The 21212-nt window shown below is 42.7% G+C and overlaps 2 protein-coding genes across 2 annotated transcripts in view; one reads left to right on the top strand and one right to left on the bottom strand.

Annotated features, from left to right (window-relative positions):
* Positions 1–21212, bottom strand: part of LOC117826805 (NACHT, LRR and PYD domains-containing protein 3-like) — a 264765-nt gene that overhangs the window by 103101 nt on the left and 140452 nt on the right. The window lies entirely within an intron of this gene.
* Positions 1–21212, top strand: part of myo10 (myosin X) — a 61401-nt gene that overhangs the window by 23993 nt on the left and 16196 nt on the right. Inside the window, exons 17-20 of the mRNA XM_034703152.1 lie at positions 14339–14463; positions 14566–14680; positions 20280–20386; positions 20485–20721. Coding sequence (XP_034559043.1) covers positions 14339–14463; positions 14566–14680; positions 20280–20386; positions 20485–20721 — 584 coding nt within the window. The remainder of the gene's footprint in view (positions 1–14338; positions 14464–14565; positions 14681–20279; positions 20387–20484; positions 20722–21212) is intronic.

Here is a 21212-nt window from a genome sequence, read left to right as displayed (position 1 = left end):
ATATATATATTTTTGGGGCTTTTTTAGCCTTTATTTGATAGGACAGCTGAAGAGAGACAGGAAATGTGGGGAGTAGAGAGTGGGGGAAGACATGCAGGAAGTGGTCGACCTGCAGGGAATCCAGCTGGCAACCCCTGCGACGAGGACTGTAGCCTCTATATGTGGGGCGCATAGACTGCTAGGCCACCAGCGCCCCCTTAAATGTAAAGTTTTTAGGGGGAAATATGACAGTTTTATTTACTTATACAAATAAATATGACTTGAAGGTGGTGACCAAACTCAGATATTGCAGTAAAAATACACACAAGAGTTATGTGATGTCAGTTTTTGACACCTCCGGGCACCGGATGAAGAAGACACTGACCTAAACACTTCAACTTTGATTTTTTTTTTTTTGAAATAAATATTTTTGGGGCTTTTTTAGCCTTTATTTGATAGGACAGCTGAAGAGAGACAGGAAATGTGGGGAGTAGAGAGCAAGAGGACACATGCAGGAAGTGGTCGACCTGCAGGGAATCCAGCTGGCGACACCCTGCGACGAGGACTGTAGCCTCTATATGTGGGGCGCATATACCGCTAGGCCACCAGCGCCCCCTTAAATGTAAAGTTTTTAGGGGGAAATATGACAATTTTATTTACTTATACAAATAAATATGACTTGAAGGTGGTGACCAAACTCAGATAACGCAGTAAAAATACACACAAGAGTTATGTGATGTCCGTTTTTGATACCTCTGGTCACCGGATGAAGAAGACACTCACGTAAACACTTCAACTTTGATTTTTTTTTTTAAATATATATATTTTTGGGGCTTTTTTAGCCTTTATTTGTTAGGACAGCTGAAGAGAGACAGGAAATGTGGGGAGTAGAGAGCAAGAGGACACATGCAGGAAGTGGTCGACCTGCAGGGAATCCAGCTGGCAACCCCTGCGACGAGGACTGTAGCCTCTGTATGTGGGGCGCAAAGACCACTAGGCCACCAGCGCCCCCTTAAATGTAAAGTTTTTAAGGAGAAATCTGACAGTTTTATTTACTTATACAAATAAATACGACTTGAAGGTGGTGACCAAACTCAGAAAACGCAGTAAAAATACACACAAGAGTTATGTGATGTCAGTTTTTGATACCTCTGGTCACCGGATGAAGAAGACACTCAAGTTAACACTTCTATTACACATCTGTGTGTTACAAATAATCCCTCCCCCACCCCCACCCACACACAAAACCTTAACCAAGAGGGTTCAGCAGGTGCAATCTTCTACAGTGGCTTAGCATACAAAGGAACATAAAAATAATAAGATCCAGTTGACATCAAAATAAAAAAACAATACAAAACCATTTCTAGTTTTCACACTCGATAATCATGCATCCTATAAGACCTCCTTATGTATGCAGCTTCTGTGCCCGGTTCAGTCAACCAGTTCAGAAAAGGAGGTTCTCCCGGTGTCTTCCAATTCCTGAGGATAATCTGTCGTCCAGTCATAATAGCAGTTTGTATCCATTCGATCAGTGGTTTTGAAAAAGCAGATAACACTGTAGAATGTCCTAAAATGTAGAGCTTAGGACACAGTGCAAATTGCCTTTTTACAACATGAACAATATAACAATGAACCTTCCTCCAGGACTTCATTGTTTTTAAATGATACGTTGCCGATTGCTCGTCAGAAACATCATTATTTATGTGTTTTCCTGACTGGCTGTTAGATTTAAGTTCTTAACAGCTGATCAATAATACATTTATCTGATTTTAGACTTTTAAATCGACCACCTCCAAAAAAGGGCGGAGCCATAAGTCAAGTGCAAAGTATACAAATGGTTTGCTCACTTGTCAAGAACCAATAATCAACACTCTTACTGGGCGGAGTTTGTTAGTATTTAATAAGATGTGTTCTGTGGAGATCTGCGCCGTCCTCTGGGAGACCAGCTGGACAGCCGGCGTGTTTTTATGAGGCGAAACGCCACCGTCTGGACTCCCCTTCTCATCGAATGTTAAACAAGGCTGGATGATGACTTCTCAATGAGGCTTAATGTAGTGAGAGAAGGAGGGGGGGGGCTCAAAGCCGCCCTCAGGGGAAACAAGGGTCAGTCCTCTACGGCACGTGGCCCCTAAAAGCTCCCGAGAGGCGTCCCTGTCATCTGCCTGTTTGACTGAGCAGGTGTCAGGGGGGGCGGGAGATGTAGGGAGAAGGACTTTGATGATACTGGGTCAGAAACAGAACCTTCACAGCGCTACAAACCAACACCTCAACGCAGAAACAACGCTGAGATGAACATTTAGAGGAGTTAGGAGAGGTTCTCTTTCGAATGCTGTGATGTAACGCCTGCAGGGTCATGTGACTCCTGCAGATGGCGAGTGGAAATATCAATATATTGAACCCATGCGTTATAGTGACGACAGATTGTTGGCTCTGAATAAGATGGGGACACACACACGTTTAAAACACACACTCACTGACACACATTTTCATAAAGTGGACACTTTGAATAGCTCTGTTTTTCATCTTATTGAAAAGCTTCCATAGGTTAGATTTAATGCTCCTTTTAACCCTTTCATGACCGTTTCGAGGTACCCTTTAGCATCTGTTTAAAGTCATCCCTTATCCTCTCTTTGAGGTTCTGTTTGTATTTCAAAGTACTCTCTAGCCTTGGTTTTAAGGTCTAATTTCTCCTGTCATCCGTTTCAAGGTACCCTTTAGCATCTGTGTCTTTTACCTGTTTCACAGGGTGGCTGTTTTTGGTCTTTGCTGGAGTAAGTTGAACGCTTTGTTCACCAAACATCATATATTATGGCCAATATGTAGCAGTTAAAGACTGTTTCAAGGTACCTTTTAGTGTTGTTTTGTTGTACCCTTAAGTCTGACATTACTCCTGATCGTCACCGCCCATTTCTGTCCCTCAAAAACATTTTGGCTCCAACTTTGGTCGATAATGGAACACATTTAAAGCCCTGTGCATCCTGCATACGCTAGATTTTACCCTCAAGTAGCTGTTTCAAGGAACCCTTAACCTCAGCTTTGAGGTACCCTTTAACTTCTGGTTATCTTTGTAAGGTAACCCATAGCATAAATTTTATAGTACTCTTGGAAGTCCATTTCAAGATTTGATCACTTCTTTTATATCATAAGGACAAGTCCGTTTCAAGGTACCTTTGGTGCCTGATTCTTTCTCCTGTAGAATTCTTAAAGGTCGGTTTTAGGTCCATGTTGGGGAAAATTATAAACCCCTTTGTGTGCAACTACAGCTGCATAAATTAGCTTTTTACTAGTCTTTATCCTTTAGTTACTGTTTTAAGGTACCTTTTTGTTCTGGTATCTTTTGGTGAATGTGTCAAAACAGTCTTATAGGTTCGGACTTTTCAAACATTATAAAAGTTTCCCATCTGTATCCTTTAGTGACTGTATCTAGGTTCCCTTCAGAGTCATTTCAAGGTACCTTTGTATCTCAATGTACCCTCAATCAGGCACCATGCTGCGTTTGTTTCAAAGGTCTTTAAAGCGTCTGATTTCTTCCTTTTTAAACACAGTCAGACCCATTACGAGGTACCCTTTAGTGCCTGTTTCTTTAATTCAACCACATGTGGTCTGTATTAGTCTATAATACAGTAAGTTGAAAGACCTGTGTGGCCTTTTTTACCCTTTAGTGACTGTTTTAAGGAACCCTGTTTTAAGGTACGGGTTAGCCTTCACTTACTCTTCTGTCTGGTTAAGGTACCCCTTGGCATTTACTTCAAAGTTTCCTTTGAGCATCTGTTCTCAAGGTCTCGTCTCTTTCTTTCAAACATTTAGTCAAATCTGTTTCGAGGTGCCCTTCGATATGCTGGAAGACTGGCTTCTCTTAAGAGCTCATACTGTTCAGATAATGTAGCTCATGGTGGTTTTTGTACGTATAAGAACTCAAATTTCAGGCTTCAGATTTTCTGCTTTAAGTCTTTTCTTACGATTAGAAAACGTACACGTGTCACATCTGTGAATCTAATCAAGATAAACATCACCAGAGCTTTAAAACTGGAGTCTCCTTGTGTTTGGAGGTTTGTATTTTTTTGCTTTGAGCTGACATTCAGATGAAAAAGAGTCAGACGGATGAAAGGACAATCTGCAGATTTCAGCTTTACAGACATTTCTCTTTGTGTCTGTAAGGAACGACAACTCCCTCTATTCATCCTCACACACACACACACACACACACACACACACACACACACACACACACACACACACACACACACACATTCATCCTCCTCATCTAGCCTCACCCATCCCCACAGCAACACCATCCTCCTATGTGTGTGTGTTTTGACAGTTTTAACAGCAGCCACAAAGAGACAGATTGGAGTCTATTGATCGAGTGGACCTGTCATGACAACACACTGCATGTGTGTGTTTGTGTCTGGGAGACCGTGCATCTTAAAATCATAGTCAAACATCTCTTACTTTTTAAAGAAAGCAGGAAAGCTTTGGATTCAGACATCAAGTTAAAGCTGTGTGCAGTCTCTCTAACCACCGCTCATGGTTTCAGTTTCTTTGTAGAGATAGCTAACCCTAAAGTTTCTCTCACCTGCTCCGCCCGTTGATCATATCGCTGGACAGGATCCAATATGAACAATATGGACAAAAGAGCTTTACTGGATTTTTGAGGAATCGGACATGTTGTGTATCTACAGGAATAATCTGTGCTGTATTGTTAACTCTATGAAAGATAACCTCATGTTGAAATGTGAAGTAATATGGTTTGAAAATGTTCTGTCCAAACCAAAACTAAGGACATGTGAGCAGATCAAGCATCATTTCATCCCCGAATTATATGTCACATCTCGTTTATCTAGAAGCCAAAGATCTTTGGTTGCACAGTTAAGATCTGGTGTTCTTCCTCTGAGCATTGAGGTCGGTGGATTCAAAAACATCCCAGAAGAAAACAGACTCTGTGAGATGTGTGATTTGAATGAAGTGGAAACAGAGTGCCATTTCCTTCTGAACTGTAAAAATTATGATAACCTCAGAGAGATATTGTTTCTACAAATTGCCTTTTAAAAGCCTGAAATATTGTGGTGGACTGATGTGCAAAAACTAAATTGGTTGTTTAATTCTGACATGTTTAAACTTGCTAATTTTGTATCAAAAGCCTGGAAAAGAAGACAAGATAGTCTTTTTATGTAGTTCGCATTTTTATTTTTAGTATTTTCTTTTATTCTGTTATAATTTTCTCCCTCAGTTTCCTTTCAAGGAATGATAAGATAAGATATTACTTTATTGATCCCTAGGGGAGAAATTCAGATGTTGCAGCAACCCAGACATGAGTACAATCAAGAAGAAGTTCCAATTAGTAAAATAAAATAAGTAAGAATACATAAAGATCGAATACAATTTATGTATATACAATGTTACAAATGGAATTTAGATAAATACAAATGTTAAAAATGGATTAACACTCCATAATAAGGATTATTGTGCTGTGTGCTCTGACTCTGGACAGTACAGATGTGTAGTGTCTTGTACGCCCATGCAGGCTGGGCATATGATTGTATGCATGATACAATAACAAAATAAGAACTCCAAACTTCAAAACTATGATAATGTCCGTAGCCTGTCGATTTAGCATGCTAACCGAAGCTAACGTTTTAGCCACACTGTTTTGAGGCTAACAGAAGCTAACAGTTTCCCCTCACCTTGCGGTCTACAACAAGCAGAAGCTAACTGTGTCTGAACTCTTTTCTGTGGATTGATCTGACATGACGTGTGATCAGTTTGTCTCTGGTGTCGCTCATGTTAGTGAAAGTTAATAACCGTGGTCAAGGGGTTTCGACCAATCAGAATCAAGCATCTTAAACAGCTGGAGGATCAGTTTTTTAGACAAAGACAGATAGAGGATGGTACGACTCGTGAACGATGTAACTGAAATATATCACCCGTCTCACTTTTGAATCAAAGCACATGTTCAGTCAGCGGATCATCGGACCAGTCAGCTGCAGAGAGAGGACACAAAAGTCACCACCAACGTTTGAATGTAAACAGCCTCCTCCTTCTCTCTCCTTCTCTCTCTCTCTCTCTCTCTCTCTCTCTCTCTTTCTCTCTCGCTCGCCCTACAAGTGGCCCGCACAAATTAGCCTCAGCAGGAGACGCATTACCATGGAAACCGCAGCCCTCCCCTCTCTCCCTCTCTCTCTCTCTCTCTCTCCACACAAAAAGGGGAGTGGAGTTTGAAAGCCTTTGTTTGACTCAGTGGTGGCAGAATGTGTGTGTGCATGAGCCGGTCAGTGTGCTGAGGACACACACACACACACACACACACACAGAGATAAACGGCAGCTTCGGGAAGTTTTCTATCATTTTCCATCTCTGATTCCATAAAAAACCCCGGAGGGAAGCGAGGCACGGAGCGAGGATGCACGGTGAGACCTGATGCATGTTTTAAAATGGGAAGCGGTGCATTCAAGTGCACGCTTGTTGCACAGGGGGGGGGATTGAGTGTCCAGAGTGGAAAGAGGTGAGACACAGCTACATGACAGATGCACAGAGAAGACAGTTCACTCTCAGAAGTTGGATCTGCTCGTTCAGTGAAAAGACGTTGTTGTTATTTCTTGCAGGAGAATAAGATCCAGCTTGTTTCATCCAGGTGTGATGTACTTCTTGCATTTTGAAACAGCTGATCAGAAGGTTAAAGTGTGCTGCAGCTGTAAATAAGAGCGTTACAAGTCAATATATGGACTGTGCTTTTACTTGCATCATCCTGAGCTGTGGGGTTCAAAGGTGGAGGAGCTGTTTGGGGTTATCTGTTCTGCAGAATCTGCAAAAACTGAGCTGCGTATTCGGACAAATACCAACAAACTCAGCGTGTCTGTTCGCTGGTTGTCGTCTCTTTGATGTGACCTGAAGTCTCTCAGTCAGGAAATAATCAACACTCAATGTCAGGCTGGTCAAAGTAGCTCTTCTTCGTTGGTTGTGTTGTTTGACTCTGTTTTGGTGATTTCGAGGTACCCATAAGAACTAATTCAGGGCACCTTGTAGTCTCTCTGTACTCCTATTCGTCTCTGTGGGGTACCCTTTAATGTCTCTTTCAAGGTCTGTTCTTTTTCTCACAATCACATGATCAGGTCTGTTTCAATGTACCCTTTGAAGCATGTTTAGGTCTGTCCTTACTCAAGCTAGCTCACATTGTTTTAAGGTATCCTTTAGTCTTGGTTTACTCCAACTGTCTCTATCAGGTACCCTTTGGCATCTGTTCCAAACTTCTTTTGCCTCAAATGTCAGCTTTCAGGTCTGTTCACCTTTCAAACAAAAGGTCAGGTCTGTTTCAAGGTACCCTATCATCTTATTTTTCTCAATAACATTTTTAGCTGTGTTTAAGTCAAGGTTGGAGTTATATGTAGTTGAGTTTCCCATCTACCCTTTACCGGCTGTTCCAAGTAACCCTTAATGAATGTCTTTAGGTACCCTCAGTGTCTGCTTAAGGGTTAGTGTGTTGTTAAGGTGTTTCTACGCTGAAATCACATGATCAGGTCGGTTTCAAGGCACCCTTTTAAGCCTTAGGTCTGTTCTTACTCAAGCTAGCTCACATTGTTTTAAGGTACCCTTAAGTCTTGGTTTATCTAAACAGTCTGTATGAGGTACCCTTTGGCGTCTGTTTCAAAGTATCCTTTAGCCTAATGGCTCATGGTCTGGTAAAGTTCTGTATTGTATTGTATTTATTGAAAGCCCTTACAGCTTCATTAGATAGCTTTGTTGACAGTTTTTCCCCATTAAAGGCTGCATCAAGGTACCCTTTAGCTCTGTTAACTCCTATCTCTCTTTTCACCCTTCGGTGTCTGTTATGATATTCAATTGAGCGTCAATTTAAAGCTCTGTATTTTTGCTTTCAAACAAAAGCTGAAGTCCGTTTCAAGGTTTCCTCAGCTTTATCATCAGTCTTTATCTCTTAGTGACCGTTTCAAGGTACCCTTAGTTTTGTTTCAAAGAGTCCGCCCTAAGTGTCCTTTTAAGGGTCACTGTTGCATCTGTTTCAGTTTACTCTAAAAAAGACAGACTTAAGGTCTGTACACTTCTTTTCAAGTAAAATGGGAGTTCCGTTTTGAGGTACCCTAGCATCTTATTTTTCTCAATAACATTTTTAGGTCTGTTTTAGGGTCAAGGTTTGAGTTGGTTGAAAGCTCAGTTAGGTAGTTGTGTTGCACATCTACCCTTTACTGACTGTTGCAAGGTCACCTTAAGCGTTGTTTTTAGGTACCCTTAGTGTCTGCATTTGGATTATTTTTCTTTTGAGGGTTTCTCTGCTCAGAACACATGATCAGGTCCGTTTCAATGTACCCTTTATCCCCTTCTCCTTCCTTCAAATATATCCTTAAGTCATTTTGATTGGTTAAAGGCAGCGTGTGTTTATACAGCTGCACATGGTTGATATATTGAGCATTTTAAGACATATATGAACGTTTCAAGGTACCCTTTAGTCCTTTAGTCCCCCTTATTGTCTTTTTAAGGTATCCTTTCTTGTAGCGTTTGTTTCTTTGTACATTTTAGTGTTTATGTCACCCCATAGTCTCTGTTTCTGTCCTTTAAACATATTGCTAGGTTTGTATTATCTCGGTACCTTATTGAGAAATGTTTCTGTTCATTTCTTCTTGTGAGAACTTGAGTTTATACGTATCTTTGCATGTATTGTTTTAATCTCTGGAGCTCTGTAGGTGTCCTCTGTGTTTTTAAGAAATCTAAACCCTCAAAGACCTTCTCCAAACTGGGTCAGGATTAAATCCAGAAGGGTCAGGGATTAAGGTTGGATTTCTGTCTGACTATGAGGGACAAACATTGTTCTTAAGAATCCCCAAAAAACGAAGGAAGAAACCCCTACAGAGCCGTGAGTGATTATCCATGCTGACCATCCTCCCCACATTCAGACCTGGGACGCCCAGAAGCAAACAAAACTTCTGACCAACTTTGGATCTAGATGTTCTTTGTTGCTTTTAGTCCTGTTTAAAGCTGGAATGTTAATCCTTTGAGTTTATCAGGTAGAAATACTGAATAGTCTCCAGTTTGAGCTTCTTATGTGTGACAGTTTTACAAATCAAGGACTCGGGGTAACTCACCAAAGGTCGCCTGAAGAGATGTGGAATTCTCATTTGGTACTTTCTGGGTAATGAAACCTAATTATCTCTTGGTGCCACTTGGGGCTGCTGGAGAACAGTTTCAACTTCATCTGATGTTTCTGTGGCTGTTTCACGGTTCCCTTTAGTTCTATTGAAGGTCTCTGTAAGACCTGATTAACTTTTAATTGTCTTTTAAAGTGACCCCTTGGCATCCGTTTCAAAGACCCACTAAACGTCCATTCTTTTCCTTTCTACCAGCTCCGTTTCGAGGAACCCTTTAAAGCGTGTTTCTTCCTTTATGGTCGTTATCATCAAGTGGCTGCGACGAGGTACCCTTTGGCATCACTCTGTAGTCTCTGTTTACCCATCATCCTCTCTTTTAGGCACTATTTCTCATCAATTATTGGGTTGTGTAGGTTTTGATCTAAAGGTCTGTTTCGAGGTACCCTCTAGTGCCTGTTTCTTTCTTTTTAATAGGTCTGTTTCAGCTCTAGGTTGGAAGAACTGTGCTCCAATGAACTGCTCAGGGTAGCCTTGTTAAGAATCTTAACCTTTGAGTGTCCGTTTCAAGGTACCCTGAAGTTTGTTTGACCTTATTGGTTTTCCAAAGTACCTTTTCCTTTCACATCTGTTTGTAAGTATACTTGAGCGTCTTGCTGCACCCCTTAGAGTATCTTATTGTCTTTCACACACAGTGCTAGGTCTGTTTTAAGTTACCCTCTGGTGTCTAGGTCCAGGTGACTTTTCAGACTTCAGTTTTCAGAGTGATTAAAGCTTCACAGGGCAACGCAAAGTATGCACCGTGTACTGCTGGGATATGGTCTTGTTTGCTTCTCTCTGGCCCTGAACGATTGACAGCTCATCCGAGTTTGCTTGTCTTGCCTGTCTTCCCCCGTCAGTTCCCAGCCCCCTTGGGAGCAGACGACCACGCCCCTCTTTTGTCCTTTTGAATGCCCTGAGCTCTGAGTCTTTAAGCGGGGAAGTTAGGCTGAGAAAGACACTGATTTTACTCCTCAGGCTATTGTTGTCCCGCCCCTGAAGAGGCCTGAGATTGTTTGTCCTCCTCTGGATGCTGATTTACATCCCTGTTGTTCTATGCTGATGCATTGTCAGACCCTGGATAACTTATTCCAGATCAGATATCCTGATCGTTGAACAACCCCCAATCTCAGCCTGGCTTTCCATTTCTTGATGGATATTTACTGAAAACACGTTGAAACTAAAGGATGTGACTCAAGAAACCAGATCTGGAACACTGGTTCAGAGACTTGAGCTGAAGTAAGGTCCAGTGATGTGATGTTGGGTGCTTAGGATTGGCTCCTACTCCGCCTTTCTTCAGAGGTGTTGGATGGAGCCATGGACATGGTGGAAAAGTCAGATTATTCCACGCTATGTTGGGAAAACTATCTCTTTAGGGGTTGGTTTTCAGCGTGCCAGACTTACATCGGACTTCCAGCTGGAGTCATGTGACTGAGGTTTTCCCCCTGTAATCCCTGAATCAAGGATTCTCCTCCTCCTCCTCTCCTCATCCATGTTGTCTTTCTGGTCCTCTGAAAACCTCTGACCTGTTGACTCCAGGCCTGGCTCCACTCATCATGACTTTGGTTTGTTGTTGTAGTTAAGTGAAATACGATCTGGTGATAACACAGAGTGTTTTATTCTGAAAATTAACCGGATGTTTTCATTTTGTTTTGGTGAAACCTGACTTCCTGTCCCGCTCCATCTGCTCTGTTGAGATTGATGCGTCGTGCTCCCGCATCCGGCAGAAATCGAAGTCTTGTGTATCTGATCCGGAGGACTCCGACCTGCCGGATCAGAGACGCAGCCAGAACGCAACAGAGTGGATCCAGTGGAAGTTAACACATTGACTAGAGTAGAAACCTATCAGATCCAATGCCGTGACAGAAGAGTCAAATGCAGGAAAAATGGACCAGACAATATTATTTCCAAACAAAAATATGCAATTTTGAAGATATAATGAATATATTCATGTCTGATAATCCTGAAAAATTAAAGCGTATTATTCTTTCTAAGAGTTTTTCCCAACAATCAATCAATCAAACTTTATTTATAAAGCGCTTTTCATACAATGATAGTGTAACACAAAGTGCTGTAAATAAAAAGACACCCCCATCCTAATCCCAACCCAGCCCAGAACCCAAAACCCGCCCACAATCCTAAGGTGAAGAACACAATATGCAACAATAATGATAAAAACAATGAAAATAAAATAAATAAATACAAATTAAAAAGAAGTTACTAAACGAACAGAGGAAACCCTCTCATGATATCTTAATGAGGAAACACTGGAGGTAAGATAAGATGTTAAAACTCAACACAGGAAATTAAACTCACCAAAATAAAATAAATTACTAAGATTATAAAACACTAAAATATTAAACCATAAAAAGAAAAATTAGATGCTATACTTAAAAAATAAAATAAAAAGTGAAAAAAAAAAAAGTGACTAAAATTTGAACTAGATGATAAATAAATAAAATTGTTAAAAGAATAAAACTCAGTTAAAGACAAGACTAAAAAGGTAGGTCTTGAGTTTGCTCTGATTATGCTCTGTGCAGCCGGACTCAGTAGTGGTCCCAGTTAGACCGATCCACACTCACTTCAGTCCGCCCTGGTTTACCCACTATGAGAAATACTCAACAGAGAGGATAAAATCGACCTTTATGGAACACAAAATGTCAGTTTTGAAATAAGAAAGCTCTTCCTCCTGGCAGCGTATTCTTTTATTCAGCTCTGACAGAGCATGAAACTTTTCATTTCTGTGTTAGAGAATGAAATACTGAACGGAGAGGAGAAAGAACGGAGCAGTTCCAGCAGGAGAGAGAGACGATGTTGACAACCTGAAAGAGGAAACGATAGAGATAGAAAACACGGGCGAAGAAAGGCAGGAGGCAGAGGGCATCTTCCTGACACCGCTCGGCTTTGTGTGCTGCTGCTGCTGCGGCCGAGACGTATGCTAATGTGAGTTATGCTAATGACGTCCCCTCTGCGGCCGGTGGCTCTTTAAAGGGCGCCATTCAATCACCCAGTCAAGATCTGGTGCTGAATTGGCCTCCCTTCATCTCAGCGGCTCAAATGGGCCATCAACGGGCTATCAGGGGAGATGGGGCGCTGAATAAAGGGAGCATTAGGAGCGCGTATGAAAGCAGCCTCTTATTCTGAGGCCCACCCCACCCCACACCCTACGCCCACCAAGGTTACGGGGTGAGAGGGGTCCCCTGGAAAAGGGCTCTCATTGAAAGCTCTTCTGTAAGTAATAATGGTATCTCAGTGCCGAGTGTGTTTTCAGAGGGCTCTGATGAGCTTCTCTCTCTCTGGGAGTTCAAAGTTGTGAATGAGCGGTATGCAGTGTGATGCACGAGAGCGTCCGAACATGCGTGGGGAGGTTTTAAAGGGACGGGAGTGGCGTGGTGAAGCTGCATCATATGACACAGTTCGGCTGTTTGAGGGAATTTAAAGAGCTGAAGAGGGAATGTGAAGAATTTGAGCCTCTTCAGCTCAGAGGATCACATGGACTGAATGTGACACGAACGTAGTCTCAGTGACGTCACGTTGGTTTCCAAACGAAGGCAGACGCCACACTGGAAGCTAACATTTGCTCAATCTAGAAACAGAGAAAGACGTGGAGTTGAGACCAAGTGGCAACATCTAGCTGTGGGAAATTTGAAGCGCTGTTGGCCTAGCGGTCTAAGCATGCACCCCATAAACAGAGTCTACAGTCCTTGTTGCTGCAGTGGTGGAAGGTTCGACTCCCGGCCTCTTCCATTTGCTGCACATCTTCCCCCGCTCTCTACTCCCCACATATTCAGTCTCACTACTGCTTTCCTGTCCAATAAAGACAGAAATGCCCCAAAACAGGACTTGGGGGGAAAAAAAAGGAGTGCTAAAAACTGCAGTTCCCAGACTGTCCACTTGGGGCTGGTTCCGAAAGTCCTGGAAACGACATACACACCCATTCAAAAACAAAAAAAACATCTGAACAGCAAAAATAAACATGTTTACAGCCTGGTTCCAAAAACGAATACGATTGACACCATAACAGCGTTGTATTAGGATGATGTTTCAAGCCGATCTGTTGCAAACATTAGGGATGCACGGTATGTTCTTTTTTAAGCCGATGATAATGTGCTCCTGATCTCCAACACGGATACGTCTGCAGAGTAGACTCAGAATGCTGTTTCAAACATTAGCTGCTGAAGTCCTCGGTCTCTACCTGGAGGAAGGTGGATCATCTGGTGCTGTCATGCTAGCTGCGGCTAATGCTGCTTCATGTTCCTTCAACACTTCTTTGCTGTATAGACGACTTTTCAGGTGACTCCCTGAATACTTGCAGCATGTTTTGTAAGTTTCAATCATGTTCTCTTCTGAAACAGTGAAAACATCCACACCGGTGACGCCATTTTTACCCTCGACTTTAAACAGTTGTTTATGTCAAATTAGATTCTATAAACTGAATTTTTTTTTAAAAAAGATGGCTGGCTTCCTGTCAGGATGTCACCATGATGTTAAGAGGCTTTTCTGTGGGCCTTGGCCTGATTAAGCATTTAAGTTGAACCGTGTTAAGGGGCTGGCCTTTGTAAATTTTGAAAATTGAAGGTGGCGCTATTGAGCCATATTTCGGACTTTTTGCACGGGACCAAAAGAATATCAAATTTTTCACTAGGTCTGATGAGTGTGTCAAGTTTGGTGAGTTTTCAGGCATGTTGAAGGCTCCAAAAAGGCAATTGAATTTGGAGAAAGAAAGAAAGAAAGAAAGAAAGAAAACGAACGAAAGGAAAAAGGAAAGAAAGGAATAAAAGAGAGAAAGAAAGAAAGAAAGAAAGAAGGAAAGAGAAGAAAGAAAGTCATATTATATTTAGTACTTTGTAAAAAGTCAAAAGTCTGACACGAGTTAAAACCAAGCGAAGTGTTAAAAACTGCAGTTCCTCGAGTGTCCACTGGAGGCAGGCTGCAGAAACACCACAAACCACATACACACCCATTCAAATGAGAAGCTCTTTACAGCAGAAATAATCATGTTTACAGCCTGGTACAAAAAAAAGTGTGGGTCTGAAGAGCTCATTTCTCTATCAGCACACACTGTACAGTGGTGAACTCAATCATTCTTGAAGATATTAAGCTTACGAGTTTTGCCCAAATATGGGCATGGCTGACTGTATTGACAGGCGAGCATCCTGTACTCTTGTATTTGCACATTTCCTCCTTTGCACATCTTTAACGTGTCCTCCTCTCCTGTGTGCCTCCAGATGCCTGATCAGTTCGACCAGACGTTGGTCCTGAACCAGCTCAGATACTCCGGCATGTTGGAGACCGTGAAGATCCGACGCACCGGTTTCCCCATCCGGAGACCTTTCCAGGACTTCTGCAGCAGGTGTGTATTTGCATCGCCTCAGTCTGTCATATCTTCACATCACATCGTCTGCACAGTTGTCTGCTAGGTTCAAACATTTGCTTTTGCTCTCCCCTCCTTCAGGTACAAGGTGCTGATGCGAGGTGTAATGACACCGGATGACCCCAGGGGGAGCTGCGTCCAGCTGCTGCACCTGTACGACAGCAGCAGCGCAGACTGGCAGCTGGGCAAGACCAAGGTGAGAGACACGCCCCTCGCTTTAAAAGCCAAACAACAACAACGCTGTGCTTCAGAGTGTTTCCCACAGTTCACCTCGGTGAATAAATCCCTGCCGCTCAGCACTCTGCGGTGTGATCGACTTTCTCCCTCTTGAACCTCAGGCTTCCTGAATGTCCTGCCGTTCATTCTGCCTCAGGCTCACACCAGCTGATCCGTATTCTCCCTGCTAACGTGAATTTGATTGGATGCTGGCTTAGTTTGCCGCCATGGGACACGGATCCACTTTAAACTCCCCTCTGCTCCTCTCTGGGCTTAATTTGGCTTCATGTGTCTTACAAATGTGTGTGTGTGTGTGTGTGTGTGTGTGTGTGTGTGTGTGTGTGTGTGTGTGTGTGGGTGTGTGTGTGTGTGTGTGTGTAATCATGAGTAATTGAAGTCCACAGCACCTGAAGCGTGGAAACCAACAATTATTGGATCCAGTCTTCCTCCTCTCGGTCTATTGCTCTGTGCTTCCTCCACACCGGATCAGGAGGAACATACCTACTGTCATTGTGTGTGTGTGTGTATATGTGAGTGAGTGTGTGTATATATGTGTGCGTGCGTGTGTGTGTGTGTGAATGCTGTTGGGAAATGACAGATGGGGGGCACAGATTCCTAATCACAGCATGACCGTGTGATGCTGCGAGAGGTGACAGCCGAGGAGGATGCATGTATCTGTGGGAGGATGGATGGATGGTTGTTAGCACATATGTGTGTGTGTGTGTGTGTGTGTGTGTGTGTGTGTGTGTGTGTGTGTGTGTGTGTGTGTGTGTTAGTGTGTGTGTGTGTGTGTGTGTGTGTGTGGAAGATAGCACAAACAACTAAAATACAAGACAGAACCACATCATTACAGGAGCCTTAAGTGGACATGCATTCATACATTCTCTGGATTTCTTAAAAACAGACATGACTCTGTAGTGGAAGTCACTGCATTAAAAACAGACATGACTCTGTAGTGGAAGTCACTGCATTAAAAACAGACATGACTCTGTAGTGGAAATCACTGCATTAAAAACAGACATGACTCTGTAGTGGAAATCACTGCATTAAAAACAGACATGACTCTGTAGTGAAAGTCACTGCATTAAAAACAGACATGACTCTGTAGTGGAAATCACTGCATTAAAAACAGACATGACTCTGTAGTGGAAACCACTGCATTAAAAACAGACATGACTCTGTAGTGGAAGTCACTGCATTAAACACAGACATGACTCTGTAGTGGAAGTCACTGCATTATAAACAGGCATGACTGTAGTGGAAGTCACTGCATTAAGAACAGACATGACTCTGTAGTGGAAGTCACTGCATTAAAAACAGACATGACTCTGTAGTGGAAGTCACTGCATTAAGAACAGACATGACTCTGTAGTGGAAGTCACTGCATTAAACACAGACATGACTCTGTAGTGGAAGTCACTGCATTAAACACAGACATGACTCTGTAGTGGAAGTCACTGCATTAAAAACAGACATGACTCTGTAGTGGAAGTCACTGCATTAAAAACAGACATGGCTCTGTAGTGGAAGTCACTGCATTAAGAACAGACATGACTCTGTAGTGGAAGTCACTGCATTAAACACAGACATGACTCTGTAGTGGAAGTCACTGCATTAAACACAGACATGACTCTGTAGTGGAAGTCACTGCATTAAAAACAGACATGACTCTGTAGTGGAAGTCACTGCATTAAACACAGACATGGCTCTGTAGTGGAAGTCACTGCATTAAAAACAGACATGACTCTGTAGTGGAAGTCACTGCATTAAAAACAGACATGGCTCTGTAGTGGAAGTCACTGCATTAAAAACAGACATGACACATCACACATAAGGACCTAGTCCTCTCCTCTATAAAACATAATAAACAAAGATTAACAGTTATGACACAAACTAGAATACATTGGACTCTAAGCTTCTACTTATCATGGTTTATCCACTGTATGACACACAGATTATGAATTTACAAGTAACCAGAGTTAAGAAGAGGCAGTCCTTCCTTTTTTAAAACATCACCATTAAACAGAAATTCACTTCCAGAGGAACAATCGACCTGAACAAAGCAGCCGACACAAATCAAATCTGGACCCTCCTCTCCTTTTGTTCAGACTGCTAAAGAGTGCAGATTACTACAGCCGGCTTTCTCAGCGACGTCTCTCCGTGAAAAGACGGATCTTACAGGCTCTTAGTGCAGCTGCCGGTGACGCCAGCCAAGCTGTCGTCCATTGATGGAGAAGCGGGGCCGCCGAGGGATGCCGGGGGTTAATCCGATTAGGGAGGGAGGAAAATGAGATATGGGACACGGTCTCGGGCGACAGAGACGACGGGGAAATGTCACGGTGCTGCAGGGGTACAGGAGTACAGATTGGCTTTCTCCTGTTGAATGATGTACCCTGTGTGTGTGAGTGTGTGAGTGATAAAGTGCGTGTGTGTGTATGTGTGTGTGTGTGTGTGTTGTTGGCAGAGTGACAGAGAGCTGAATCCTCGGTGGTGAAGCACTAATGAGATTTTCAGGAGGAAATGTAAACTTGTTGGGGTGATTTGAACGTCACTCACAAGCAGGTTAATTAACAAGGAAGCATGCTGAACATGCCCCGGCACAAGCACACACACACACTTCACAAACACACACACACACACACCATCACACACACATGAAACTGCTAGTGTCTCCGTTGACTTCAGGTGTTGAGTGAGATTATGAAAGACTGTGAAAGTATTTAAGCATCAGAGCAGATTAAAACTCTGAAACCAGAAGATGCAGCTGTAAGGAAGGAAAGTTCTAGACCACCGGAGGAAGTCCTGAGAGCTAGAGACACAATGTCACCATTTAAACATGCTGCATCAAATAAAAGCTCTTCTATTAAACCCTGAACACAACGATGAGAAGAAAACAAAGCTTAGAAGTTGTGTGTGTGTCACAAATTCAAGAGAGGACCACACATTGGGGGAGCCAGGGGTCTACTTTCTAAACTGGGCAAAGGATTTTTACTAAAGTGTCCATATGCCCATTATCCTGTCAGACTGTCAGAGATCAAAGTCAGGATTCTGAGATCAAAGTCAGGATTCTGAGATCAAAGTCAGGATTCTTAGATCAAAGTCAGGATTCTGAGATCAAAGTCAGGATTCTGAGATCAAAGTCAGGATTCTTAGATCAAAGTCAGGATTCTGAGATCAAAGTCAGGATTCTTAGATCAAAGTCAGGATTCTGAGATCAAAGTCAGTATTCTGGGAGCAAAGTCAGGATTCTAAGATTAAAGTCAGTATTCTGAGATCAAAGTCAGGATTCTTAGAGCAAAGTCAGGATTCTGAGAGCAAAGTCAGGATTCTTAGAGCAAAGTCAGTATTCTGAGAGCAAAGTCAGGATTCTTAGAGCAAAGTCAGGATTCTGAGAGCAAAGTCAGGATTCTGAGAGCAAAGTCAGGATTCTTAGATCAAAGTCAGGATTCTTAGATCAAAGTCAGGATTTTTAGATCAAAGTCAGGATTCTTAGATCAAAGTCAGGATCCTTAGAGCAAAGTCAGGATTCTTAGATCAAAGTCAGGATTCTTAGATCAAAGTCAGGATTCTTAGATCAAAGTCAGGATTCTAAGATTAAAGTCAGTATTCTGAGATCAAAGTCAGGATTCTTAGAGCAAAGTCAGGATTCTGAGAGCAAAGTCAGGATTCTTAGAGCAAAGTCAGTATTCTGAGAGCAAAGTCAGGATTCTTAGAGCAAAGTCAGGATTCTGAGAGCAAAGTCAGGATTCTGAGAGCAAAGTCAGGATTCTTAGATCAAAGTCAGGATTCTTAGATCAAAGTCAGGATTTTTAGATCAAAGTCAGGATTCTTAGATCAAAGTCAGGATCCTTAGAGCAAAGTCAGGATTCTTAGATCAAAGTCAGGATTCTTAGATCAAAGTCAGGATTCTGAGATCAAAGTCAGGATTCTGAGATCAAACTCAGAATTCTGAGATTAAAGTCAGAATTCTGAGATTAAAGTCAGAATTCTTAGATCAAAGTCAGGATTCTTAGATCAAAGTCAGGATTCTTAGATCAAAGTCAGGATTCTGAGATCAAAGTCAGGATGCTTAGATCAAAGTCAGGATTCTTAGAGCAAAGTCAGGATTCTTAGAGCAAAGTCAGGAATCATAGATCAAAGTCAGGATCCTTAGAGCAAAGTCAGGATTCTTAGATCAAAGTCAGGATTCTTAGATCAAAGTCAGGATTCTGAGATCAAAGTCAGAATTCTGAGATTAAAGTCAGAATTCTGAGATCAAAGTCAGGATTCTTAGATCAAAGTCAGGATTCTTAGATCAAAGTCAGGATTCTGAGATCAAAGTCAGGATTCTTAGATCAAAGTCAGGATTCTTAGATCAAAGTCAGGATTCTTAGATCAAAGTCAGGATTCTTAGATCAAAGTCAGGATTCTTAGATCAAAGTCAGGATCCTTAGCGCAAAGTTAGGATTCTTAGATCCAGGTCAGAATTCTAAGATTGAGGTCAGAATCCTGTGGTAATTAGATAAAAGTTAGAATTCTGAGATCAAAGTCAGACTTCCTGGACCAATGTCAGAATTCTTAAATTAAAGTCAGAATTCTCAGAACTCTCAGACCGTATACATTTTAGATACACTTTTATCTTTTTATGATATTTTGTTGACAGGTCACTACATACGATTTCAATGATTATAATGACAGTAATATGTAAATATATCGCCTCTTTAATTCTTACCCACACCACCTCTGAGTCACCCGTTCTTCCTGCCCCTGAACTCTACGTTTGCACGGGTCAGGGTTTGTTTAACAGTGAACACGTGTTCCTGAATGAGACCCCGTGTGTTCGTGACTCCTCACAAGGCTGACCTCTTATTCCCCATGTGTGTGTTTTTTGTAAGTATTATTCAAGAAGATTTAAAAACAGAAACACACACAGATTACAAAGCAGGCCTCACAGGGACTCTTAAAACTGTGACATATAAGAACACATTCACTTAATCAGAGAACTTCTAACCTGACTCACACGTGTTGAAAACTGAGGCCTCACGTACCAGCGCACACATTAGCATCCCAATGAATGGAACAACTAATCCCTTTTAATCATTACTATGCTAATTAAAACAACAAAAGCCGCGCTAAGCCTCGGCGCACTTTTGATTCTCGCTGTCGAGGCCTTCGGGGGAGCGCCGCCGGCTCTGACAGGTCAGGCCCGTGGAGAGAACTGAACCCTGGGAGACGCAGATCAATTCCAGGAAATTAAGTTTGAGGCTGTAAAAAAAAAAAGGAAACAAAAAAAAGCAACCCCGGGACAAAAGGGCAGGACATGTGCCGAGTGAAAGGAGCTGGAGGCCGGCTCGATGTAAATCTCACAGCGAGAGGCAGCGGGACAAAGTGGACCAATCCCTCTGAGGGACATAGACTTGATTTAAGGGTGTAGGGGGGCGGTGTGTGCAGCAGGAGCACCTGTGTGGCTCTGCATTGTCTCGACCAGGGGAACAAGTTCCAAAAGGGACTTCTTGGTGGTGAGCCGTTATTGATGTACAGACGCAGGTGGTATTCCTTTCCCTCTCCCTCTTCATCCTCCTCTCCTCTTCCTCCTTTAGGTTTTCCTCCGGGAGTCTCTGGAGCACCGGCTGGAGAAGCAGAGGGAGATGGAGGTGCTGAAGGCCGCCATGATCATCCAGGCCCACGTCACGGGATACATGGCGAGGTACCACTTCTAAATCAACACAGTCATTTCAGGAACGTCAATCCTGTGTGTTAATGGAGAGTATATATTAATGTTTGGATGTGTTTTCATTCACCCAGGAAGCAGTACAGGAAGCTGCTGCAGTGCATTGTGGTCATTCAGAAGAACTACCGGGCTTTCTACTGGAGGAGGAAGTTCCTGCTCCTCCGCTGGGCCGCTCTCACCTTCCAGAAACGTGTGCGAGGACAGCTGGCCCGCCGGGCCTTCAGCCAGCTGCTGGAGGAGAAGAGGAGGAGGAGGAGGGAGGAGGAAGAGGAGGAGGAGAAACGCAGGAGGATGGAGGAGGAGATGGAGAGGTGGGCTCCAGAGTTTTTAGTGGAGTTTTCGTTTGTACTCTAGCTTACACTCCTGTGTGATATGTTCAATGAGATCCTTAATTTCAGTGAGGTTAGTACACAGTCAGAGCCGTAAATGCAATGGTAATAATAATTTGCAAATGTCCTCCTCAGACTTTTTCCAAACGATATCTCAAGGTATAGACCGTACTCCATGTTCTATTATTAACAAAGACCCAACATCAAGACAGGATAAGATCGGGGCGCTTGTGGCCTAGCAGTCTAAGCGCCCCACATATTGAGTCCTCATCGCAGAGGTTGACCATTCACTGCATGTCTTCCCCCTCTCTCCACTCCCCACATTTCCTGTCTCTCTTCCTTTAAGCTCAGACAGAGAAACATCATATAGATCTTAAGACGAATCCCAACATACATCTCTGTGATTGGTTGTATTACTTGTCTTTGGGGAGTCTGACCTCTGCTGCCCGTCTCCTGGATGGGTTTTATGGGAA

This window comes from Notolabrus celidotus, chromosome 15 (assembly GCF_009762535.1).
Source record: "Notolabrus celidotus isolate fNotCel1 chromosome 15, fNotCel1.pri, whole genome shotgun sequence".
In the NCBI taxonomy this organism is placed as follows: domain Eukaryota; kingdom Metazoa; phylum Chordata; class Actinopteri; order Labriformes; family Labridae; genus Notolabrus; species Notolabrus celidotus.
This window is presented reverse-complemented; position numbering and strand designations above follow the sequence as displayed.